General features: G+C 36.5%; 1 protein-coding gene across 2 annotated transcripts; it reads right to left on the bottom strand.

Moving 5' to 3' along the window:
• Nucleotides 1-2,319: 2,319 nt before the first annotated feature.
• Nucleotides 2,320-18,258, bottom strand: prkacbb (protein kinase, cAMP-dependent, catalytic, beta b). 2 transcript variants are annotated; one of them, XM_024273823.2, is made up of 11 exons: nt 17,865-18,258; nt 12,795-12,803; nt 12,102-12,163; nt 11,896-12,024; nt 9,872-9,970; nt 9,716-9,798; nt 9,466-9,592; nt 9,296-9,391; nt 7,966-8,088; nt 7,718-7,882; nt 2,320-2,592 (listed from the first exon to the last, which is right to left on the bottom strand). In XM_024273823.2, the coding sequence occupies exons 1-11, from the start codon at nt 17,908-17,910 to the stop codon at nt 2,467-2,469; spliced, it is 1,065 nt and encodes a 354-aa protein (XP_024129591.1). In that variant the 5' UTR covers nt 17,911-18,258; the 3' UTR covers nt 2,320-2,466. The 2 variants fall into 2 exon arrangements, with proteins under 2 accessions (XP_024129591.1, XP_024129592.1); XM_024273824.2 differs by lacking the exon at nt 12,795-12,803 and having other exon boundaries at nt 17,865-18,256.
• Nucleotides 18,259-24,839: the final 6,581 nt, after the last annotated feature.

Genomic DNA, 24,839 nt, shown 5'->3' with positions numbered 1-24,839 from the left:
AAAAACTGTCGCAAAAAAAAAAAAAAAAATCCGTTATTTTTTTCATTCTACAGTGTTAAGATTTTTTTTTAATCGGACACGTTCCCACGGGAATAGTATGATTTAAACGTTTAAAATGCCTGGTCTTAATTTATTATAAAACATTTCTGCACTGCTCATAAATACATGAACTGGGAGATGGAAATTAAACTTTTTTTTTTTAAAGAATTCTGATATTTCATCTCAGAGTCTCGATTTTAACCTTAAAATTATAAGATAAGACTCCAAGCGTGCTTAATCCTTCATATTCTCATTACCAGTGATAAAAATATCAACAGAAATAATAAAAAAAATCTACTTTAACTCCAGAAATTGAATTCAGTAATTCCAAGTTTAATATCGATTAAAATAGTAATTTGTTGTTTGGAAATTTGGCTTTAATTTTAAAACAATATAGAAATCTAAAATTAAAGTTGAAAAATCTGAGAAAAAAGTCAGAATTCTGTTTAAACTCGAAATTCCCATTGTTTTTTTTTTCTCCATGGGACTAATCATCTCCTGTGAAATGTAAATAATGTTTTCAAAAATATTTAATGTCCTAATTTTCAAAGAATAATAAAATAACAAATAAAAGTACAATAGTCTCATACCTGCCATCTTTTTCTAAATTAAACATCCAATAAATAAGTATTTCCCTTTTTGTACTTACGGGTATTAAAATTATTCAGTTCTGCCGTCATTTATTTTCCAGGTTTCACTTCAATTTTTTCTACACTGCTCACATTTTGAACCATTTCTCCAGTTTTCCTTTTTGTTATTAGATATAAGACACCAGAATGTAGATTTAGATTTTTTGTTAAGTTAAAACAGAGATTTATATACTTGATTTAAAAATAAAGAAAAAAAGTACTTACCTTTTACTGCAATATTTAAAAAAAAAAGTGTTTTTTTTGTTTTTAAATGTACTGCAGAGCACAGCTTTCTTATTAAAAGTATTCTATTTACTATATTTTAGGTGGTATAGTAACATTTCAATCTGTAGTGTAGTTACACAAAGTGCCTATAAACCTTAACCAGCTCATGCAGACCTCATTTAATCCTCCTCTTCCATTTATCACTTCATTTTTAGTCATTTTTGCTTTAGTTTTGCTTTATTATTGGATTTAACCTTTGAACTTCTCCAAACTATAAAATATAAATCAACTTAAATGAGTGAACCGACTTTTTTAAAGCAGAAAACCAGCCTTCAAATGAAAGAGCACATTTCAAACCTCAAGAGTTTTAAAAATAAAATTTATTAGCATCTCTAATGTGTATAAATAAAAACATATATGAAACAATGCATATACGTATAATGCAATGAGCTCAACAAGAACAAGATTATATGTGATATGAAGGAGCGGTCTTTCATTTAGCCAGTGCATCGTGAGGACAAATTTACCTTGAATTCAAGCTTTCAAACACGTAACTAGAAGTTGCAAATCTACATTCTTTGACAAGAATGAAAAACTTGGGGGCGGTGAAAGACGGGAGGCGGTACGTTTATTATTCTCGCCATCCTGCTTTTTGGGATTATTTCCTCTCGTTGTGGATTATGTATTCTCATTAGGCTAATAGTGTTGAGGTACAAAACCCAAACACTTCACACGGGTTGTTGCAACTTTACAAAAACACTCAATAAAAATCATCTTTCATTCTTTTTCCATTGACAGGAGTCTCACTGTTCCACAGACTCGTAACAAAGGGTCCAAAGCAGACCTGAAATCTAGGGATTAAAAACAGTGACAGAGAAGGAAAAAAAGAAACGATATAGCAAACGATGACGTGTAACTACGACCCCAACGGATCACACAAACAAGTGAACCTCTGCTTTACAGATGCAAGGTTTGTCGTTTTCTGCAGTAGCGTGCTGTGCCGCGCTCGGATGATGGAGAGTGATTGGACGCTGCTGTTTGGGGGGCGGAGTCTCTAAGGCAAAGCAAAGAAAGGAAACGACCTCTCCTTCTTGTGACACTCAGAATTTTTCTATTTGGTCATGCTTTAATCGGATGTCTTTCGAACTGACGTACGAACCAAAGACGAAACTCCGGATCGAAATCTGATTCTGCTGATGGCGGGAGGGAAGACGCACAAACAGCCACGGGAAGGTCAGCGGCGACCGCCGCTTTTCTTGAAAGTCACCGTATGTCAAACTGGGGTTAAAAAGAGACCAACAGACTTCTCCAAAGTAAAAAACATATGCATTAAAAAAAGAAAAAAGAAGAGTGATTTGTCTGCTTTAATACCCAGGTGTATGAGACAGTGAGAGGTTATGGGCACCTGAGGATTGTGTTGACCTCATTCAGCCGGATGTAGCCTTGTGGAATGAAGGGACTACGTAGATTTGAAAAAAAAAAAAAAAAACACGGTCTTTGCTCCATCCCAAGTCTTTTTTGAAGAGTGCAAAGATCCCACTTCGTTTCCCTGATATATCCACGCTCACGCCGTCTAGAACTCTGCAAACTCCTTCCCGCACTTTTCTGTTAAAGACACGCGGATCTCCTCCTCTTCGTAGTCGTCGAAGTTGCTGGTGTCGCCGGGACCTCTGCACTTTGGTATGAAAGGAGCTTCAACCTGCAGGGGAAAAATAAGAGTTTTAGACTGAGTTTTACACAATGTTTTTGGTGTTTTTAACCCTAAATCAACTTTCTTTTGGCTATTAACTTCTATTAATGGGGATTTAATGTTGGTAATTGCAACATTTTTGACAAACTGAAATAAAACTGTTTAATTTTTTGAAAATATACTCAAAAACCGTCTGTGTGCTGCCCCCTATAGGTTGAATCTGGTATTACGTTTAAGTCCGACATTACTTCAAAAGTACAGCGTCACGATCTGCAGCTCCGTAATGATAGATGTGTTTGAGATCATGCAGGCGGACGCAGCGCCGAGAAGATCGCCTGGATTGTGGTGCATGATGGGTAGTTTTTGCTCTAACATCACCTGTCAATCATGAAAATATCGCAAGAAAGAGGCGGGTGCAAGGCGCCTACTGAGGCAGCTGGAAATCTGGGCCGCCTTGAAGACTACAAAACAATGTATTGTGGGAAACGGTGTCCAACAGTTCTTGTAGTTTGAGGGGATGCTGATCAGAAACGACGGGCGCTAAATGAAGGAAATCTGTGTGTTTTGTTACTCTTTCTGGAAAGTAGGAGTTGAACCTTTCCTGTTTTGTTCTGCGACCGTGGTCGGCGGGAGAGATCTTCTCCAGAACCGCAGGTTGTTCTTCCTCCGAGGTTTACCCCCCCTGCTCAGACCCTCAGAGCCTGAAGAACCAGTCTCAGTTCTTATAGATTAATTGTCTTTATTACTTTTTTTCGTGAATGTATTTTCACATTTCAGCTGTGGGCGGAGTCAACCTCCAACTTCCCTGTTTGGTTACCCTTTAAAATGTTCTAGTGGATTTTTTTTTAATCATGGAGGACAAACATAAAAGACATTTAAGCTTAAAATTATACTTCTGAGAATTTCTTTTCCAAGTATTTGTAAATCGGTTCAATAAAACTCAGTTTGAAAAAAAGCCTATTTGTGACATAGAAAATACGCTGGGCTGGCCACGAGCTTCCTGCTACAACAGGAAGTGGGGGAGGGGGTTGCTCTGCATCAATAGTCCCGCCCACAACTGGAGGCAAATTTCTGATGAACTACTGCCGCTCTGCAGAAACTATGTCCTAGAAAACAGTGTTGTTTTTTTTATTTTGGTTAAAAACAGAATACTCTAGTTAAAAAACTCCTGGGAACTTGGGGTGTAAAAGTATCTGGATACTCGCAGTCTGCTCCAGAAAATTGGAGAATATTTACGATGTCCAAGATTTTTATAAATATAGCAGAATGCAGTATTAAAAAAAAAGAATTGGGAAAAATTATTGCTCTGAAATGTAGAATAATGTTGGATTTTAAGTTAATAAACTAAAAATAATCTGAATGCGCAGCGCTACCATCCACCGAAGAAAACAAACCTTCAAAATAAAGTCTTGGTGACTCTTCCTATTTTCAAAGTAAGAGTCACAAGTGTTTTTTTTTGTCATTGAAAAAAATGAGAGTGAAGTTCCATTTACTGACATAAGTTATGAAAAAAGCTTTAGCTGCAGGTTTTACATTCTGTTGGTTATGATAACTCTTCAACCGTTTACACCATTAACGTGATTCCAGCTGATTCTGCAGTGGAGAAAAGAGGCTTTTCATGACAGCTTTGCACCAAAATGCAATTCTTCAGAATGTAAAGTACAGAACTTTGAGAATCGAAAAACTGTCTAGAATATTTTCAGGATTTGTTGTTAAATGATCCAAAACAACAGTGATGTTTATGTTGTTTATGTTGCTGTTGAACTTAACCAGAAGTTTGACCCAAAAACAAACTTGTTAAAAATGACAAACAGCATTTCTCGTTCTGTCTAAATGTGCTTTTGTGTTAGTTTTGTTGATTCTGATCTCATGCTCTAAATAAAAGTATAAATGATGGTGATTTAATGCATGTTTTAATTTAATACATCCAGTAAAAAGACAAACATATAACTGTACAAACATTATATTAAAAAGTAAGGATTGTAGTTGAATCGTTGAGCTCGATTCACCATCTACAATCATCTAAGATGATCGGACTGTAACTTAAATCGACATCATTTTAAAACGTTCTCGTCACATGATCCAGTTGTGAGTCTCTACAAAAGGTCAAGCTTTAATTCAACATAAACTTTCATTTTTAAGCCCTTCCAGAACAGAATATTCTCTGAACTCAAGTTTGGTGCTGATCAGAAATTTGAGGGAAAAAAAAACTAATTGTTGTTATTTGTGTTTCAATTTAACAAATGTTATTTTAAAGTTCATTAAATGCTGATAAGTTAAATTGGCATTCATTGTTGTTATTTTGGAAACAAATTTAGATTCATTTTCTAGTAATTAGAGCTAATTCTAGATTTTATGAAGAGTGAAGACGGCTTTTAAGTTTGGAAATGTTTTTAATGTGAAGCTACAATCGTTGGAAAAGTGCTCTCTAAATAAAGATTGATTTGATTAATTAAAAAATCGGTCAACTTGCACTAAGACAGTTTTATCACTTTGTTCACATTTGGTTTTTTTGTCACTACAATAAACTACAACTGGAGACAAACTTGAAAGAAACACTTAGAAAAAAATACTTTTTTCTAAGATTCTTTGTTAAATAAAAATGACTTTCTGCATGAACAGATCATTTTGCTATTTTCTTCTTAGGATTAGTGTCCATTTCCTATTTCAGGCAACTTTTTTTGTATCATTGTAAGAGTTAAAAAAAAGGAACGATTCTTTGAAAAAAGAAAGATCATCAAACACAAGTTCAGCCTATTTTTTTCTATAATCAAACATGTCGATGTTTTCTTCCTACCAAAATAAAATTTGTCTTTGTGTTGAATTTCAGTTTAGTTTCTTAATTTTTTTAACTTAACCAAAATGATTTTTGAAAAAATCCATTATGAACATCTCTTTCCAATATGCTAAAGTGCAGAAATGTTCATAAATGTGAAGCTTTTGAGTTTCTTCAAACTCATCCATCCGCCTCCATGAGGGCGACATTTACTAAACATGGAGTTTGTTTAGTTTTCATTACAAAAGATAAAAAAGAAAACATGGTATATTTATGTACAAAACAACACGCTCGACTGGTGAGCAGCTAAAGGCCGGCTGGAGTTCATCACATTTATAGAGAATCCTTTAAATCAGTTCATGTTTCTCTGCTGACATCAGGAAAATCAACCAAACTTACTGAAATATTCATAATCATCAGAGAAGTTTCTAATTGATTTTGAACAGCTGGTCAACAGAAACATCTGGAAATACAAACCAAATAAACTTAAGTTTATCATTACTGTAGCTGTCAGAGACTTCTACACCTGCAGATACTTTGATCTGGTTCTCCTCAACAAACTGAAGTTTGAAGGAAGTTTTGATGACATTTTTCAGACTTTATCAAAGGATTCTTCACACATTTCTCACAATGTTTTTCTGGTTTGGTCGCTATCCTGTAGAACTCATCACCTGTGAACCACACTAGGCAACACAGATCAATGCAGATGGATTTCACTTAGATTCTGATGATAAATAAATCCTAATCAAAAGTATTGTCTGATTTTTGTTCTTTTTATTCTCTCTTTTGCCGTTTTCTGTGACCTTTTCTTTGGTTAACAGACACCAACCAAACGATCTACTCATGTATCTAAATTTAGATTAGGTCAACACAATAAATCACAAATTTATCATCATCATGGTGATTTCAGCCTAATAGTGCTCCCACAAACGATTATTTTAATAATCCACTAATCACCGATTATTTTTTCTGATTAGTCGACTAATCTGGTCATTCACAAAGTGGATGTAAAGCACATGTTAACCATCATTAGCTTTAAACTAACTAAAAACTAGATATATTCACACTAGTGTGAATGCTGTGAGCTGAATTTGGCAGCTAAAGATGCGAGTGAGGATAGCTGAAAACGCTGAAGCTGATAGCGAGCTAAAATATTAGTTAAAGGCCAAATTAGCGTAAAAATAAAAAAAACCTAAATTAGCCAAAACAGCTAAAAATATTAGCTAAACTCCAAAATAGCCTAAAAAACGTAATAAATGCAAAAATAGCTAGCATAACGCCATTATAATTTTCAACTTTACTACACTATGACTCCATATAATACAAATAATGAATGAATTTGAATTCGACTATTAAATTATTATATTTTAATAGTCAATTAGTCGACCGATCGTGGCAGCCCTACAGTCTATGCAAAAGATGACGTCAGCTGTGATAAATGGTTATTTTAAATGTTTACACACAATTTTAAAGTCTCATGTTTGCTTAAAGTATTTAACAAATCAAATTTGACTAATTGACCCTTCACATCACTGACCAATCAATGGAGCTCTTTTATATTCTCCTGTGTAGGCGAGAGTCGTTTGGAGGATAAGTCATGTTGACTTTTATTTAAATAAAAATGTTGCAGTCAAATGGAAATCATGAATTACTTATTTGTTTTTTTTAACGTATCGCAAGTCATAAGAATACTGATGTAATATCGCACATCACAAGTTTTCCTCAGCAGCTTTAATGTATATTATTATTAATCTGATAAAATAAATCAATAAGCTCAACATCAAAAAATAAAAGAAATGGAATCTTATACTACCTAAGAAAGACAAAAATGTATCTCAATCAAATTAACCAGTTAAATAAATAAATTATAAAGAAGGAAGCATAACAGAAACAGAAACTCCAGTTCTCACATTCGTGGTGCAACAAAAACGGCGAGCACTCCTGGAGCGATCCAGCCGTGCTCCAGCACGAGGAAAACAAAGACGTTCGTGGATCTATTTGTCTACGAGTGGATGCATCAGAATGGAGCGGAGGTGGGAGGTAGTGACCCACACACCGTCTTCTTTAGTAAAAAAATACAATCTTTTCAAACAGCTTTTTTTGTCTGTTCCTGATTCACAACTTGAATAAAGAAATACTCATAAATTCATTTTCAAGCTTCATGTTCTTTATACATGTCATCAGAAAAATGCACTAAAATCCTTATTTTCATCTGAGTGGATCTTTAAAATAACCAAAATCTCACTTTCTTTTTGCAAAAATGAACAAATTAAATGTAAAACTTAAAAAATTATCCAAAAACCCCCAAACAAATGAATAAATGTGTCAGTAATAATGAGTTTTCACGCGTTTCCTCACCTTCCGCTCGTAGATTGCGATCCAGTCCGTCGTGGCGAACCACTTGTGGCCCTTGATGTCGTTGACGCCATTCTTCAGGTTGCCGTAACGTTTGGTCAGGTCCACCTGCAGCAGGTTTCTCAACAGGTCTTTCAAATCCGAGCTGAAGTGGGAGGGGAACCGCACCTGGAGCAGGACGTTAAAAAAAGTCTGACTGTAGTTTTCTCTACCAGAGAAAGAAAAGTCTCTGAATCTAAAATCTTTCCTACCTTTCCAGACACGATCTTTTCATAAATCTGAATAGGCTGATCAGCGAAGAAAGGAGGATAACCAGCCGCCATTTCGTAGATGAGGACGCCCAGAGCCCACCAGTCCACCGCTTTGTTATAGCCCTGAAACCAGGAAGCACCAAGTCACCACGATTACTTTTCTCTGATCAGCAAAAGCATTTCCTCACACAACAAACAACATTTAGGATTCATCACGAGTTACAACAGTTACTCTGTGGATGAATGTTCTTCAGAGACGTTTTAATCAGAGTATTTTCAATAAAACTGTTATAAAAAGAAGTTTGGAAACTTCTAGATGAAAATATGACCTTTCCAGTTTCATGTAAAGACTGGAGGTCTGGGACTTGTAAACAATGTTTATTTGTTTATTCTTGTATTTTCTCCACAGGTCATCTCTGTTAGGTGTAAAAAGTAACTTTTTTTTAACACAAAAATGACAATTTGTTACGCTAAAAAATGAATTTTAATAATATGTTTTAAGGCTTGAAAATTGACTTTAAATAAAAAAAACAAAACAAAAAATTGTAAGCATCTCTAAAATGTAACTTTCAGAACTGGACATGAAACAAAATAAGAGTATAATATTTCTATGTTTCATAGTACTAAATAAAATTGATTTTTATTTAAAAGTGAAAAACAATTATGAAATTGAACTTTATAGGGTGTCATTTCTATTCTAAATCCTTATTTTTTTAATTTAATAAATTATAAATTCAAATTATTCTAAATTCTTCCCCAAAACTTTTTTAAAATCACTCATTTCTTGAACCAACATTATTAAAGTAAAGTATTGACAGGAAGTTAAGATCTTTAAATCCTTTCTTACAGATAAACGGAAGATCTAAAGGTGCTAAATAAATAAATAATCGATTGATTGATTAGAGATTATCATGAAAAAAATGAAAAATTAATTTCTTTTTTTTCACTAAAAAGCTGCATTTCCAGCTGGATTTTGGAGAAAAGCTTAATTTAAAAATAAAAATAAAAATATGGGCCAATCCTCACTTAAAAATACAAATAATTTTTCTTTATAGATTTTTTTTAATGTAGATAAAAACGGTTTTGTTAGAAATCCTGAACTTATTTTCCAAAAGTGAATTCACTAACTGTTTTTTCAGAACAAAGAATATTTTTTATGAGAAATTATTTCATATTAAATGAGATTGTATTAAATATTTTGGTAGAGATAAACAGACCAAACAACAGGTTAGAAGAAGAAAGAAGTCGTATTTCCTGAAGTTTGGTTTCAAGTTAAAGTAAAAACAGATTTGAGCGCGGTAAACGTCGGGACAATTGAAGAAATACTTGCTTTGCTGAGGATGATTTCAGGAGCCAGGTACTCCGGTGTTCCACACAACGTCCAGGTTCTCCCTTTTACTCGCTTGGCAAATCCAAAGTCTGTCACCTGGAAGAAGGAGGGACAAACTGTAGGAAAGGAGGTTCCAGGTGACAAAAAGAAATGACAGAGTGGAGGTTGACCTGGATGTAGCCGTGGTGGTCGATGAGAAGATTCTCGGGTTTCAGGTCTCTGTAAATGAGATCTAGCGAGTGTAGGTATTCAAACGTCAGCACGATCTGAGCCGCGTAGAATCGCGCGTGAGGTTCACTGAGAAGAAAAAGACGCCGCGTTAAAAATATGCTTACTAATAACTAGCATTGGCCTTGGGAAAAAAATACTATAAACATATCAGTCGATCTCTGACCTTTAGTTGATAAGAAAAAATCTCACCTGAACCTCCCGATTCGTCTTAGGTGTGAGAACATCTCCCCCCCAGGAACGTATTCCATTACCATGTACAAATTGGTGTTGTCCTGAAAATAAAGTCTAATTAAGGAACTTTTTCTTTAATCTAAACATTATTCTTAAGAGTTAACCTCACTGTACCTTAAACGCGTACTCAAGTTTGACGAGGAATGGAAAGCTCACAGCTTGTAATATCCTTTTTTCATTTAATGTGTGTTCTATTTGCTTGAGTTTCACCACCTGGAAGAAAAAGAGATAAAATATAAATAAAGTTTTCCTTTTTAGGATTTATTTAAGGGGCCATACCATAAAATTCTACTTTTTGAGGTTTTAAGTGTATTTTACTGGTCATTCCTCACTATAAAGAACCTGAAAGCGGTATTTTCATCTGTTTCTAAGATATCCTTTAAAAACTTGAGCTCTCAGCAGCAGCCCCTCCCATACCCACAAAAACGATCCTCACGAGATGATGTCACAGAGTCTGCTCCGCCCCCAGGCTAACTCAAACAGCCGGCTGTCTGTGTGGTGAGTTTGTGCAGATGGACAAGAAACGCTCATTCTTCAGCGTTCAAACTTCGTGTGGTGGCAGAGGAGCGAATGGGCTGTTGAGAAATCTAAACGACGTGGGAGATGGATCCTAAACGCATCCGAGAATGGAGCAAGAAGATGGGATATTGGGAAGACGCCAGGAGATAGGGAGTGGACTATCTCCTGGTAGACAAAGGGAGCAAACTATTTCCTGGTGGATAAAAGGGGGAAGACTATTTCCTGATGGATAAAAGGGAGCAGACTATTTAATGGTGGAAAGAGGGAGCAGACTATTTAATGGTGGAAACTAGGGAGCAGACTATTTCATGATGTACAAAGGGAGTAGACGATTTCCTGATGGAAGACTATTTCCTGGAGAAAAAAAGGGAGCAGACTATTTATTGGTGGAAAGAGGGAGCAGACTATTTAATGGTGGAAACTAGGGAGCAGACTATTTCCTGATGGAAAAGAGGGAGCAGACTATTTAATGGTGGAAAGAGGGAGCAGACTATTTCATGATGTACAAAAGGAGTAGACTATATCCTGAAGGAGAAAGGGAGAAAACTATATCCTGATGGAAAAGAGGGAGCAGACTATTTATTGGTGGAAAGAGGGAGCAGACTATTTCATGATGTACAAAGGGAGTAGACTATTTCCTGATGGAAGACCATTTCCCGGAGAAAAAAGGGAGCAGACTATTTATTGGTGGAAAGAGGGGGAAGACTATTTCCTGATGGACAAAGGGAGAAGACTATTTCGTGATGTACAAAGGGAGAAGACTATTTCCTGGAGGAAAAAGGGAGCAGACTATTTCCTGATGGACAAAGGGAGAAGACTATTTCATGATGTACAAAGGGAGAAGACTATTTCCTGGAGAAAAAAAGGGAGCAGACTATTTATTGGTGGAAAGAGGGAGCAGACTATTTCATGATGTACAAAGGGAGTAGACTATATCCTGAAGGACAAAGGGAGAAAACAATATCCTGATGGAAAGAGGGAGCAGACTATTTCATGATGTACAAAGGGAGTAGACTATATCCTGAAGGACAAAGGGAGAAAACTATATCCTGATGGAAAAGAGGGAGCAGACTATTTCATGATGTACAAAGGGAGTAAACTATTTCCTGATGGAAGACTATTTCCTGGAGAAAAAAAGGGAGCCGACTATTTATTGGTGGAAAGAGGGGGAAGACTATTTCATGATGTACAAAGGGAGAAAACTATTTCACAGCAAAATGAACCCATTAGCCATCACCATTCTGTCTGTGCCAACTTTGGAGGAAAAACGCCCAAGCTGTGCTGTATGTGGGTCTACATCAATATTAAAAAATAAAAATCAAAAAATTTCACCTCATTTTTGGGGGGTGACATACTGGCTCTAGGAGGACGTCATGAAGTGGGCGGCACCTCAAAAGGCGGAGCCTCAGAGATTGAGATTTTACTTCCAGGTATAAGAACAGTTAACAAAAGTAACTAATATTTCATACATAAGTTGTTTTTTTAGTGTTCCAAAGATAATATATCATAATTCACATGGATATCGTTCACTCTAAAAAACTTAAATCATGGTATGGCCCCTTTAGAGTTTTTAATACCAACACATTCATAAAAAGGTGATTGAATTAATCGTCACTAACCTTCTGCTTGTCCAGTATTTTCATGGCAAAGTATTGCTCTGAGCCTTTGTGTTTTACCAACATAACTCTCCCGAACGAGCCTGTGCCCAGAGTCTTTATTCTGTCAAAGTCTTCTAGACACGTTGTGCTCTGTGAAGAACACGCAACAGACAGTTAGAATACACAGAACGGCTGAGGACGAGCGTTCGACCTCTCACCACACTGACCTGTGGTGGGCATTCCCATTTGCCTAAGAAATCTTCTTTGGCTTTGGCTAGAAACTCTTTAACTGAAAATAGAAAATAAGACAGACACAGTAAGTATGCGTGGATTGTTCCCTACAAAAATGATATTCTAGGTTTTATTTAAGACCAAACACTATCAAAGGAGAAGGGAAAGTCGGGATGAACAGTCGGAAACAAAAACCAACGGTGTCAGTCAGAGGAGAAGAACATGGGCAGTCAACTCTCATCTGGATATGTTTTTTAAAGGCCATTACAAAAATGTTTAAGGTTTGTCTAAAGAGAGGGCAAACACACAAACAAAACAACATACAGGCAAACAAGTGATGCATGCCAAGAAACTCAGCACATGTTCTGTTATTTAGTAGCCTTATTCAAAAAAGGGTGAGAAGAAACACACCATGAAGACAACAGTTTCTCTGAGCATCTTGTGCATCACCAACACAGTTTGTGGGAAGGCTATTAAACACAGATTAAAAATGGTGAGCAAAGACAAACCAATATGAATGGGAAACACGGCAAACCGCGGATATCCAGATCGAGAGAATGCAAATAAAAAAAAAAAAAAAAAAACACCACTCATTATCAAAGCACGCCAGAAAAGCAAGCACGCCAAGCAGAGTTTCACTAATGCCATTTAGCCACTTTCTTTTTTGTTGTTTCTGTTTTTTGGCATACCAAAAGTTTCTATTGATCACCAAGGTTTTGCAGGAACAATCACCCACATGGATGGGATGACAGGAGAGGGGACAGAGAGAAAGAAAGAGTTCATGTGCAACAAATACATCACCACGACAAGCATGAAGTATCTGGAGAAAGACTGAAAACACATGTGAGAACCGGCAGGAATTCAAAAGATAAAGTGAGGTTGTTGAAAAACTGGTGCGTCTTGTAACAGAAACTCAAGTCATGCATTTCAGATTAGATTGAAGAGATAATTCGGCAAAATGCATTAAAAAATAAATACAATCTACACATCACCTGTAAAACATTTTCATTTTTACTTCAACTTTTACCAACAATAACAGAGAGTAATGAAAGACAAAAAGTGAGAATGGAAAAAAAAACTTAAATAAAGTCATCCCACGTTTTTGACAAAAATAACCGACGATTAACGAAATCCAGAAAGTAGTAATTTATTTTTAATTTCTAGACATTTTAAGGCCATAAAACACCACGGGAAAAAAATTAATGAAGTATTATTAAATCAATTTTTTCTAACTGAACACATTAGAAAGCCGATAGTCTACAACCAAACACAACGTAAAAGAAATTGCACAAAAAAGTGCAAAATAGCAAGACCGCAAAAGATGAACCACGATACAGCGAGGGACCACTGTTGGGTTTATAAAAATGATAAGCATTGGCGTGTAGACGGTTATCTACTCTGACGGAAACAGATCTTAAGATGAGTGAAGCTAGAGACCGCCGGGGCAACATCATTCTCTAAAGTCACAATTTGAGACTTATTGATGGCTTAAAAAATACAGATATTAAAAAAAACATTTAACCCTAAGAACTTAGAGTAACAGAAAAACATCAGAAATGTCTGCTATGGTTTATTTCAGTGGTCCCCAACTTTTTTCAGGCCACGGACCGGTTTAAATTTGACAATATTTCCACGGATTGGACCAAACGGAGCGACAATTTTAAGCCACCAGTTTCTGAAAATATATATTCAAAATAAAACATTTTTGTTGTTGAAAGATTTTTTTTTTTCAAAAAAAAGTCTCAAAATATCAATAGATTTTTATTATTTTTTACAGATGATGAAGATACAATGCAGAACTCGTTTCCGATTTGAAAAAAATTCTATAAAGGAAACATTACATGATTTTTCCCCATAGAAGGTCATTTTAACTCTCAACTGACTCCAATTATCTTTCATTTCAGGGCAAAAAAATCAATCATATTTTATCTTTATATAAATCTTTACTCATCGGGTATTTTTTTTCCAACACAAAGGAACATTTTCTGTGCTAAAGTTTCTGAACTCAATTTAGCCTTTATGTATAGGAAAATTCTCTAATATCTATGTTACAAGTTTCCACAAATCAGCAACTTTATGTGTTTGAATCTTCATGTTCTAAAATGTTTGAACTTTGCGATGAAGATTTTCCCTTAAATGTCAAAGTGGAGGCTAACAACTGAATGCTAACTTCAGCTACGTCAGACTTTTAAGGTGTGATGGATACAAAAAGCAAAATAAAACGATGCAGCTGTCGTAAAACTGGTATTTTCTAAATATGATCTAAACGTGAATCGTCAGTGTCTCCAACTTTATCACCTGACAGAGAGTCTGTCACCGGGAATTAGACAGAGCCGCTACTGCTACACGAGAACAACTGTCTCAATGACTCCATATCAATGAAGACTCCTGGATTTGTCTGTTTATTCTTTGAAATCAAAGACTTTTATTCCTTTTCCTTTCTGGCTCTTTTCTCCCCAAAGAATCTTTCCAAATATGTTTTATTGTTCATTTTTGTTAGCTTTGGGCTACTAACTTATAGGGCTGGATTGATAAAATCGATTTGAATGGATTCAAGCTTAATAGATCAATAATTGATTCTTAAAAAAATAGCTCAATTTAGCACATAAAGCTAAAGTAAGCTAGCTCGATGCTAAAGTTTAATGGAATTTCTTATAGGACAGCTAAAGCTAATGCTTGGTCAATGTAAAAAACTGTTTTTTTGCTCACATTTTCTTCTTCTTAAAAAGAACTGTACTTCTTATAGCGCGATCGCCACCTAGTGGCCAAACTGAAACGCCCTCCAGGAGAAGCAGAACAATGTTTACAATGCTAATGATCTGAACATTTTTGTTAGAACTTCTCCTTTAGAGAATCCATGTAACACTGTATGATATTAACAATCCCATTATTTAACAAATAAATTTTACAGTACGTGAACTGTATCAGATTAATACAAATATTTTCAAAACATGTAGTAGATTATCAAGGTATTTCTTAACAAAGGTGTATAAATGTGTGAACTCAAAATTGAATTGAAGAATCTAAAGAATGGGGGAAAAAATATTCTAATCGAATTCTGGAAATTATTATCGATACTCGGCCCTACTAATTTAGCAATCCAGGTAGCCATGCAGTAGAGCTGCAGCGATTAGTTGACTAATCAAATATAGTTGACGAGTAAATTATTAGTCGATTAGTCATTACTTTATATTATATGGAGGCGGGGTGTAGTAAAGTTGAGTTATAATAGTATTATGCTAGCTTTGTGGACTATTTTTGGCACTTATTAAGGTTTTTTAGGCTACTTTGGAATTTAACTGATAGTTCAGCTACATGCTAGTTGTTTTGACTAATTTATTATTTTTTCAGTTTTAGGCTAATTTGGAGTTTAGCTAAATTTTCGGCTGTATGCTAGCCGTTTTGGCTAACTTAGGCTTTTTTCAGTTTTTAGGCAATTTGGCATTTAGCTAATATTTTCGCTCGCTATCAGCTTCAGCATTTTCAGCTTCAGCGTTTTTAGCTATCAATTTCAGCATCTTCAGCGGCCAAATTCAGCTTACAGCATTCACGCTAGCATTATTGCAGATAATGCTATATATCTAGTTTTTAGTTAGTTTGGTTAACATGTGTGCTTTACATCTATTTGCCCATGACCCGATTAGTCGACTAATCGGAATAAATAATCGGTGATTAGTCGACTATTAAAATAATCGTTTGTGGCGGCACTACCATGCAGGTAGCCACTTTAAGTCACGTGACCAATACAGATTTTGCGAGCAGAATCAGTTCATTTTTCAAAATAAAACTTCCTTCAGTATCAGAAAATAAACGTAAATAATAAAAGTTAGCGCATGTATTTATTTTTTTTCAGTCTGGAACCCAGGAGTTGGGGACCACTGGTCTATTTGATCTCAGGTATATTCCAGATGACTTGTGTCTGTGTTTTTGTGAGTTAAAGAAAAAGTTGGGCAACAATCTGAGGGCTGAGGGTAACATAAATGAGTTCTGTTTACTTATCCTGTCAAACCAGAAAACACAGAAACATGGGTGTTGTGAAATGCCACCAGTGTCATGGCGGCATGAGTTAAACCTCCCCGTCCATCCGTGACAGATCTAACTGTAGCAGCCACTGACTTTAGTGTACAGTAAACACGAGGCGCTGTAGGTTACCTGGTTGTTTGTCAGGAGCAGCTACACTAGAATCAAATCTGCCAGTCAGGGCACTGTGTCAGCTTAAACAGGTTTGACAGTCAGCCGCCGCACAGGATACGGGGATCATAGGTGCGTTTAAAAAGAAGTGCTTGACAGCATCGACGATGCCATCACTGATCTGATCATCTCCGCAGAAGCTGCTGGTTGGATTCCTGCTTTGAGCATTCTTCACATTTCTGATAAAAGGTGCAAGGCAGTTTTACCAATTTGGGCTTTTTAAGCAAAGTTACGGCAAAACTTTGATATTTAATCAAGAACCTATAAAAATCAAAGTAAAATAAGAGTTACTTTTACCATCTTTGTGGTCAATCAATCTCAACAACTTCTAGGTTTACGACCAGGTATGAGGAAACAGTTGTGATTTACTACTGTTTTCAGTGATGATCAGCTGCACACATCAGACTATATGAGTGTAAAGTAACACTGGCCCAGGTCCAGTTACGTCAAACCTTTCAAAGCTTGTAATACCCCCTTATCCTCTGACGAAGGTCCGATGACAAGCTGCTCCAGTCAATGACAAGCCGAGTGTGAGAAGTGAGCCCTGATGGACCTTCACCACGGCGAGATTAGAGAACACAAACACAAGTGGGGTGGTTTGGTGTTGTTGGGTTTTAATGTGTGTACACATCTGCCACAAAGGCAGTAGTAAGCCCCAGTTTTATGAATGGAAAGAAGGGATTTGTCATTTCTTCACCATATTTGGTCATGGTGCTGTACGGAGGGAATGTTTTGTTTATGTGTCTAAGAATAAAACGTGGCACTGAAGCCCGAGGGGGAGAAAAAGCAGTTGCACACCGACTTCAAATGAAACTGCAACTGCAATTATTCACGGGTTTTGGCTTTATTTATTTGAGTTTTGCTGCAGATTGGAGATCACTGGTGCAAATTCCCGGCTTCAACAGCTGGCTGTGCAGAAAGCCAAAAGGCGCACAGCGAGAGCCACATCCCTGCTGTCAGAAACCCGGGATGACACAACACAAAAGGTGATGCTTTCAAAGTAAACACGGCCAACAAAACAGTCCCAGCCTGGAGCAGGAAATGAGCGCACGCGGGGCTAACGGTCTCGGCCCTAAATAGCTTCCAAGGGGGAATGAGGGGCCTTATGAGGGCTAATCCCCCCTCAACGCTAAAGTTAGCTAGCAAGCTAGGTCCTCTCCAAATTTCGTTATTCTCTACTTTAAATTAGCACAAACTTGTCGTTTTAACATTTAAATGTGCATTAATTAAGATTAATATTAAAAAGAATATTTAAGGAGCGCGTTTGACAGCGTGTTTACTTCGTCTTCCCCACCCCCGGGATGCTAGAACAGCCTCAGTTTCGTGGTTTTCTTCAACTTACTTCTGTAAATTTGACTAAAATAAAAAGCACAGATGAATGTTTGTGTTTTTTTAAGCCATAAGAACAGACGGGTTGGCGCAGAGATGGGAGATAAAGGCGGAATGCAGTCGGCCCTCACCGCCTCTACAGCGGTTTGCAGCGACGCGCTGGAAAAGTGTCACCGTCAGTGACGGGGGGCTGCTAGCCGGACGGGACGCCCCTCTGCCCGCTCCCGGCTCGCACTCACCGCTCTCCAGCTCGTTGCCCTTCTTGGCTGTGGCAGCGTTCCCCATGGTGTGGAAGACACGGCGGTCGCTCCGACTTAGAGGAGATGGCGGCGGCGGCGGTGGTGGAGGCTAGCTAACCTTCCAGTTGATGATTCTGAGGTCTTGACGTTTCCTTCGGTGAAACGGACAAACGACTCTCGCTTTCTGGTGGAAATGGGAGGAAACGATGCCTGGAGTCCCTTCCTGGCTCCCTCTCCCGCTCCTCCTTCCCTCTGGACGGTTTCCGCTGCTGCTACTCGGGTGATGTCTGCTCGGCTGGCATGAAGCTAGCGGTCACTGCTGTTTGTGTGACTAAGCTGCTCCCCGGCCCTCAGCAGCCTGCACGGTGGGCTCCCATTGGCTCCGAGAGTCGGTGACAAGATGCTAATCCGGGCTTGCTTCCGCATTTTTAGACTATCTCTAGTTTTTGACATTGCTTTACTCTTATTTTGTAAAAAAGACAATTAAAGCAACACCAAATGCGTGTTTAGAAACAGAAAAAATTACATTTATCATTTATTTTATGTCTCTTTTTTTAAATACACTCTTTAAAGGGGAAAAAAGTGTTTCCATCTTCAGTCTTTTAAGGTCCCGTAAATAAATAAACACACTACACGGTCATGTCAACAACCTATCCAGTTAAATAAACGCTTATTATTTTTTTAACTTTTAACAGTTGCCCTTAAACTTATCCAATCTGTAAATGGAAGGAGAGCTTCCCCCCTCAGAATACTTTCATTTTTTAGGTTCAAACTAAAATGCTTCAATGTTCCTGTTCTTCTTTTTCTTTTTTCTACTGATACTTCGTGGCCCCTAAAGCACACATGTCAAAGTCAAGGCCCGAGAGCCGGGTCCGGCCCGCTGAGTAATTATATCCGACCCTCCAAATCATTTTATTTTATCGTTATCTTGCGCTAATTTCCAACTTGTATAATTTTGACAAAATATATTTTCAAGGAGAGTAAAATATTGAAAGTTATTTAAGGTTTAAGCTGATTTATTCTGGAATAATATTCCTGTCATAATTATAGTCATAATTATGTTAAAAAGTTACGGTTTTAAAGTTTTTTAAAAAATGGCATTCTGCTAGCTTTTTGGACTATTTTGGCATTTACCAAGATTTTTTTAGGCTATTTTGGGGTTTAGCTAATATTTCAGGTACATGCTAGCTGTTTGGCTAATTTAGGCTTTTTTTTTTAATTTTTATGCTGTTTTGAAGTTTAGTTATTTTTTCAGCAACAGTTTTGGCTAACCTAAGTTTTTTATTTTTTTTATTTATTTTTTTGCTTTTTAAGGCAAATTCGGGAATTTAGCTAATTTGGCTATCAGCTTCAGTAATTTCAGCTATCAGCTTCAGTGGTTTCAGCTATCAACTTCAGCATCTTCAGCTATCAGCATTAACATCTTCAGTGGCCAAATTCAGCTTAAAAAAATTGAGTTCCATTAATGTTTATCCTGTTCGGGCCACGATCTATAGTTTGTTTTGGATTTTGCCCCTTTGTGCGGTTGAGTTTAACAATCCTGTCCCATAGGAATATCAAAGTAAAAAAAAAAAATGAAAGAACAGAAAATAAAGCTTCCAATTACTTACTGGTGCGCACCAGATACTAACTGGTGTAAGCAGGTGAATCCCTCGCTCCAACACAAATCACATGAGCATCAGTTGGTACCTGGGGCCCGTTTCAAGAAGCAGATTTTCTTGAAACTCTGAGTTTGTGAACTCTGACTTTAGGAAAACTATGAGTTTCAGAAACGGAATTAACTTAAATCTGTGAAAGTGGGAAACCCGTTTCAAGAAGCGGCCAAGAAGCTGAACTCTGAGTTAATCACTATGGCAACTGACTCTGTGAATGTAACCTGGTCTGGGGCAGGTGTCCTTCAGGAAACTCAGAGTTCTCTGGGGTCTCCGCCCCTTCTTAAAGTGAAGAATGTTCAAATAGAACTTCCTCATTAACATTTTGAGAACATTTACATTAGAGACTGCATCTTTCCGCCACGCTGAAATCAAATGGCATGTCCATTCATAAAGGATCCCAGGGGCTGGATTAATCCGGAGGGAATGTCATTTATATCGGAAGAGGATTTTGAGGCCACGAGTCGATTGACTGGCATTTTCCAGTTCATTTTTATTTGAGCGATACCGTTTTCTAGGGACTCTGTATTAAAAAATAGAGTCATCGTTGTCATCCACAGATTTAAATAAAGTTTATGTTTTCCTTCGGTTCTGTTTTATAAGTTATCCGATTTTCATTTAATCTTCTTTGTTACAGGAACAAAATTTGCTCTCTATTCAGCTTTTGTGTGAATGTCGGTAAAAGTTACACAACAATTGTAGTTCAACAAGACTTTTTAAAAGTGAACAAGTTGCTTTTAACAAACTTTTATTGTATAAGAGAAATACTAACACACAGGTACCCTTCAAATATACCAAAAGATGTTCCCTTTTCTGCTTGTTTGCCTTAAACAAATACTCAGATATGTGCTATTAAACAAACTTTTTGAGATTTACTTTCCCGACAATGAATCAGAGAATCCATTACAAATGGGCTAAGTTTTGATTTACAAGCTGACACCTTATTGGCACAAAAACTCTCTTCTTAAATCCATAGAGGCAGAAAAACCTCCACGGGTTACCTGTTCCTCGTGAAGCTTTTCAACCCCTGGGCTGTCCTAAGGGCATCTCTGAAACCGTCTGTGTTTGAAAGTATCAAACCGCACAACATATCAGCATCTACGGAAGTGGCATTTTGCACTTCCTTTTGAGATCAAACTAAAGATAAAGCTCGCACTTTTAACAGATTTTTAATGTTGTTCACAAAAAAACCTGCATGCTGCCTATGATGACAAAATTCAAGACAACCCCTTAAAGTGTCCTTGTTTAGCAAAAGTTGCTTAAGCTGTGCCGTCTGCACCGTTCCTAAAAAACATAATATGTGGTGTATTGTTTAATGCAAAAATTAAATTTCAATTGTATTTTTTAGTGTTTTTTTGCCGGCAGATTCATAAAAACTAGAGTGAAAAGTTTGATCATGTTTTTCACCGTGCTAACAGCCCCCTGATTGACACTGATTGGTCTCTAATTAGGACTGAAGAAAGGGGACGGTTTGCTCATTCATACATTGTCAAAATTAGTCAGATTGCATTCTTATTGCACACATATGAAGTACAACCACTGCAACTCTTTGATCATTTTGATGCCTGAGAATTGAGATGAAAGCGTTTTTTTTTTTTTTTTTTAATTCAGCAGAGTTTCATCAGGTCCAGCAAGCTTTTAAGTCTTAGCATGTAGACTTGCTGTCCTTAGTTAAACCCAACTATTCAAAGAAACTAAAGTTGCTGTGAATGTACAAATGATATGGAGTCGTTATGTGGAAAGCTCACCTTTTTTACATTTGAATATTTATAAAATACATAGGTAGCCACACTGAGGCCAACAAAACAGGGGTATGAACAGCTTGCCAGTCAAAAAAAAAAAAAACATCTTTCATTATATATCCTGCTTTGTGGACTAGATGAAGGGTCATCTTATGGCGGCTGCGCCTCAAATCCATGCCTGAGTCAAGCCTGATGGGGGTCAGCCAATGCTGGTCTGCAGCCATTAGTCGGGCAAATCTTCACTCTTGGACAGTTTTTACTGAAGATTAAAGAAGATTGGGAAAGTGCTTCACTTTCTTCAAGAAAACTTTAAACCCCTTTCCAACAAGAAGAAAATAAAAATCAAACTTTAACAATTTGTTTTCTTTAAAATAAAATTGTTCAGTCTCACGATACCTCTAGTATGAACACATTATGCCAATATAGTATGGAGAGATCATCAAAATTATGTGTGCGTAATTCTTGATTTGTAACTCATACAAGACATTTTGTGTATAACTTTATGTACTTGCAAGTAGTGCTGCCACAAACGATTATTTTAATAGTCGACTAATCACCATTATTTATTCAGATTAGTCGACTAATCGGGTCATGCGCAAACTGGGGTGTAAAGCACACATCTTAACCATAATTTGTTTTGAAATAAGTAAAAATCAGATATAAAGCATTACCTGTAATGCTAGTGTGAATACTGTAAGCTGAATTTGGCCGCTGAAGATGCTAGTGCTGATAGCTTAAGATGCTGAAATTGATAACTAAAAACGCTGAACCTGATAGCTGAAAACGCTGAAGCTGATAGGCAGCTAAAATATTAGTTAAACTCCAAAATAGCCAAAAAAAAATTAAAAAATAATAAATTAGCCAAAACAGCTATTATTAGCTGAAATATTAGCTAAACTCGCTTAAAAAACAAAACAGAAAAAATCCTAAATTAGCCAAAACAGCTAGCATGTGCCTGAAATATTAGCTAAATTCCAAAACAGCCCAAAAACAAACAAAAAAAGCTTAGATTAGCCAAAACAGCTATTATTAGCTGAAATATTAGCTAAACTCCAAAATAGCTTAAAAAACAAAACAAAAAAAAGCCTAAATTAGCCAAAATAGCTAGAATGTAGTTGAAATATTAGTTAAACTCCAAAGTAGCTCACAAAAACAGAAAAAATCTTAAATTAGCCAAAACAGCAAGCATGTCGCTCAAATATTAGCTAAATTCCAAAACAGCCTAAAAACCTTAATAAATGCCAAAATAGTCCAAAAAGCTAGCAGAATACCATTCTAACTTTTAACTTTACTACACTCTGACTCATAATATAAAATAACGACTTATCGACTAATAAATTAGTTGTCGACTATTTTAATATTTGTGGCAGTCCTTATTGACTCTGTATAAAGCAATAGTCAGAAACTATAAACCGTGGAATAACATGTCCACTGATGTTTTTAGTTTCTGTTGTAGCGTTTATTCCAGTACAGTGACGCCGTGTGACTAGAACTTCTTTTATAGGTAACCATCATCACTTTTAATGGAGACCCTGCATCCAATCAGAATTGAGAATCTGGTATACAAATAGTTAAATGCTTTATTTTGAACATTTGCACATGTTTTAATTTAAGTACTTACTAAAGTACTAAAGAGTATTGGGTAATAAAATAATTAAGTTACAGTGATGCTAAATCTCAATTGCATTAAGGTTCATCTAAGCACCAGGACTCAGTGAAATAAAGTGCACCTGAGGGTCCATGTTAGAGCTCACTACTCTGCAGAGAATATTCACCATGGGTCTAATTATCTAACAAGTGCAATGGGTGGCTCCCTCTTTCCTGAAAGACCCAAGCAGCTGTCGTATTGTGATAAGGTGCCTCATTATTAGCTTTTCTGTTGGAGTGCATACGGACTACATCTCTTTAGCTCTCATCTGCAGACTGCTCTTTGAAGATACGTTTCCACCGTTTGCTCTCTGTACGTTCATTACCCCAGCCGTATGCTAAACATTACCACTGACAAGTGTTTTTGAAATATACCTGAGATAAAACCGCTAGTTTCAAATTCAATGTCTGTGCCTGTGTGAGATTTCTCAGAAGTTTTCTCCCTTATTTTAGGTAAAGTAATTTGTTAGATTAAGTTACTCAGAGTGTAAGTGAACACGACTGTTTTAAAACCCAGAGTAAAGCAGGAAACCATGTTAGGTTCAGAGGATGAACACAGGACGACGGATCAAAACAAAATAAAAATGGCAAATGTTTGAAGTCTGTCTATAAGACTGTACAGAGAACCCAACTTTTTATTTCTATTTGTTTTCTAGACCCTAAAAAAATAACTCCCGCTTAACTTTTACATGTATTCCTCCAAAATGACCTCCACTACTTGAAAAAAGGTTAGAGAGACTCTGTCAAACCAACATTATGAACACTGGACTGAATAATAGCTGTTTATTTCTCTATATTGACTTTTTGGAACCAGCGGGCATTTCCCTATTGGAATACGGGGCAGGAGGGGTCACTCAGTGCGGATCTCATATACAGTCAATATTTAGAGCTCCTCTCAGTTTTCTTAAAATCCGATCAACTTATCTGGGTCGATGTAGATATGTCAAGGCTTGAACTTGTGGAGATCCATGACCTGAGAAGCTCCCAGAGACCATCCAATTCCTGATATGTTTATTTTTTTTTGCAGTACAACTTTCAAAAAGTCTATAAGTCTGAAGAGTCCAGACTTAAACGATTACTTGAATAGCCGACTAACTACCGATCATATTAAAAACTAGAGAAAAAAACTAGCATTACCTGCAATAATGGTAGTGTGAATACTGTAAGCTGAATTTGGCTGCTGAAGATGTTAGTGCTGATAATGGAAGATGCTGAAATTGATAGCTAAAAACACTGAAGTTGATAGCTGAAATTATTGAGCTAATAGCTGTAAAAGCTGAAGCTGATAACCCGCTAAAATATTAGTTAAATGGAATATTGCCCTCAAAAACGGAACAAATCCTAAATTAGCCAAAATAACTAGCATGCAGATGAAATATTAGTTAAACTCCAAAATGGCCTAAAAAATCCAAAAAGCCATTATAACTTTTAACTTTACTTCACTCGGACTCCATATAATATAATATAAAGTAATGACTAATCGACTATTAAATTAGTTGTCGACTATTTTAATAATTGATTAGTCGTCGATTAGTCGACCAATCGTGGCAGCCGTCGTGGCCAAACGAACAAATATCTTTTGTAAAAGTAATTCTTTTTCCGATAAGTAGGACAAGTACTAGCCCAAACAATATTGCAGTAAGAGAGATATGGATAAATGATGGGATAGTACAATGATAGAATAACTGAAAAAAGAACATAATCTTTTATTCTTCTCATGATACCCAGAGATTTTTTAATTTTTATTAAAGACTACATCAATGTGATTTTTCCAACAGAGTTTGTTATTGATAATAAAGTAATGAATATTAGTATGATACATAAAGTTATTAAGCGAAAAAAGGATGAAAATTAACAGTTTTTCCCCTCTTTTTTAATACCAGGTCTGCTAAAGGTGATAATCAGTGGTGAAGCATCCAGGCTGTAACTCACAC

Source organism: Oryzias melastigma, linkage group LG17 (genome assembly GCF_002922805.2).
Source record: "Oryzias melastigma strain HK-1 linkage group LG17, ASM292280v2, whole genome shotgun sequence".
Taxonomy (NCBI): Eukaryota; Metazoa; Chordata; class Actinopteri; order Beloniformes; family Adrianichthyidae; genus Oryzias; species Oryzias melastigma.
The sequence above is the reverse complement of the archived record's forward strand: the minus strand, read 5'-3'. Positions and strand labels throughout refer to the sequence as shown.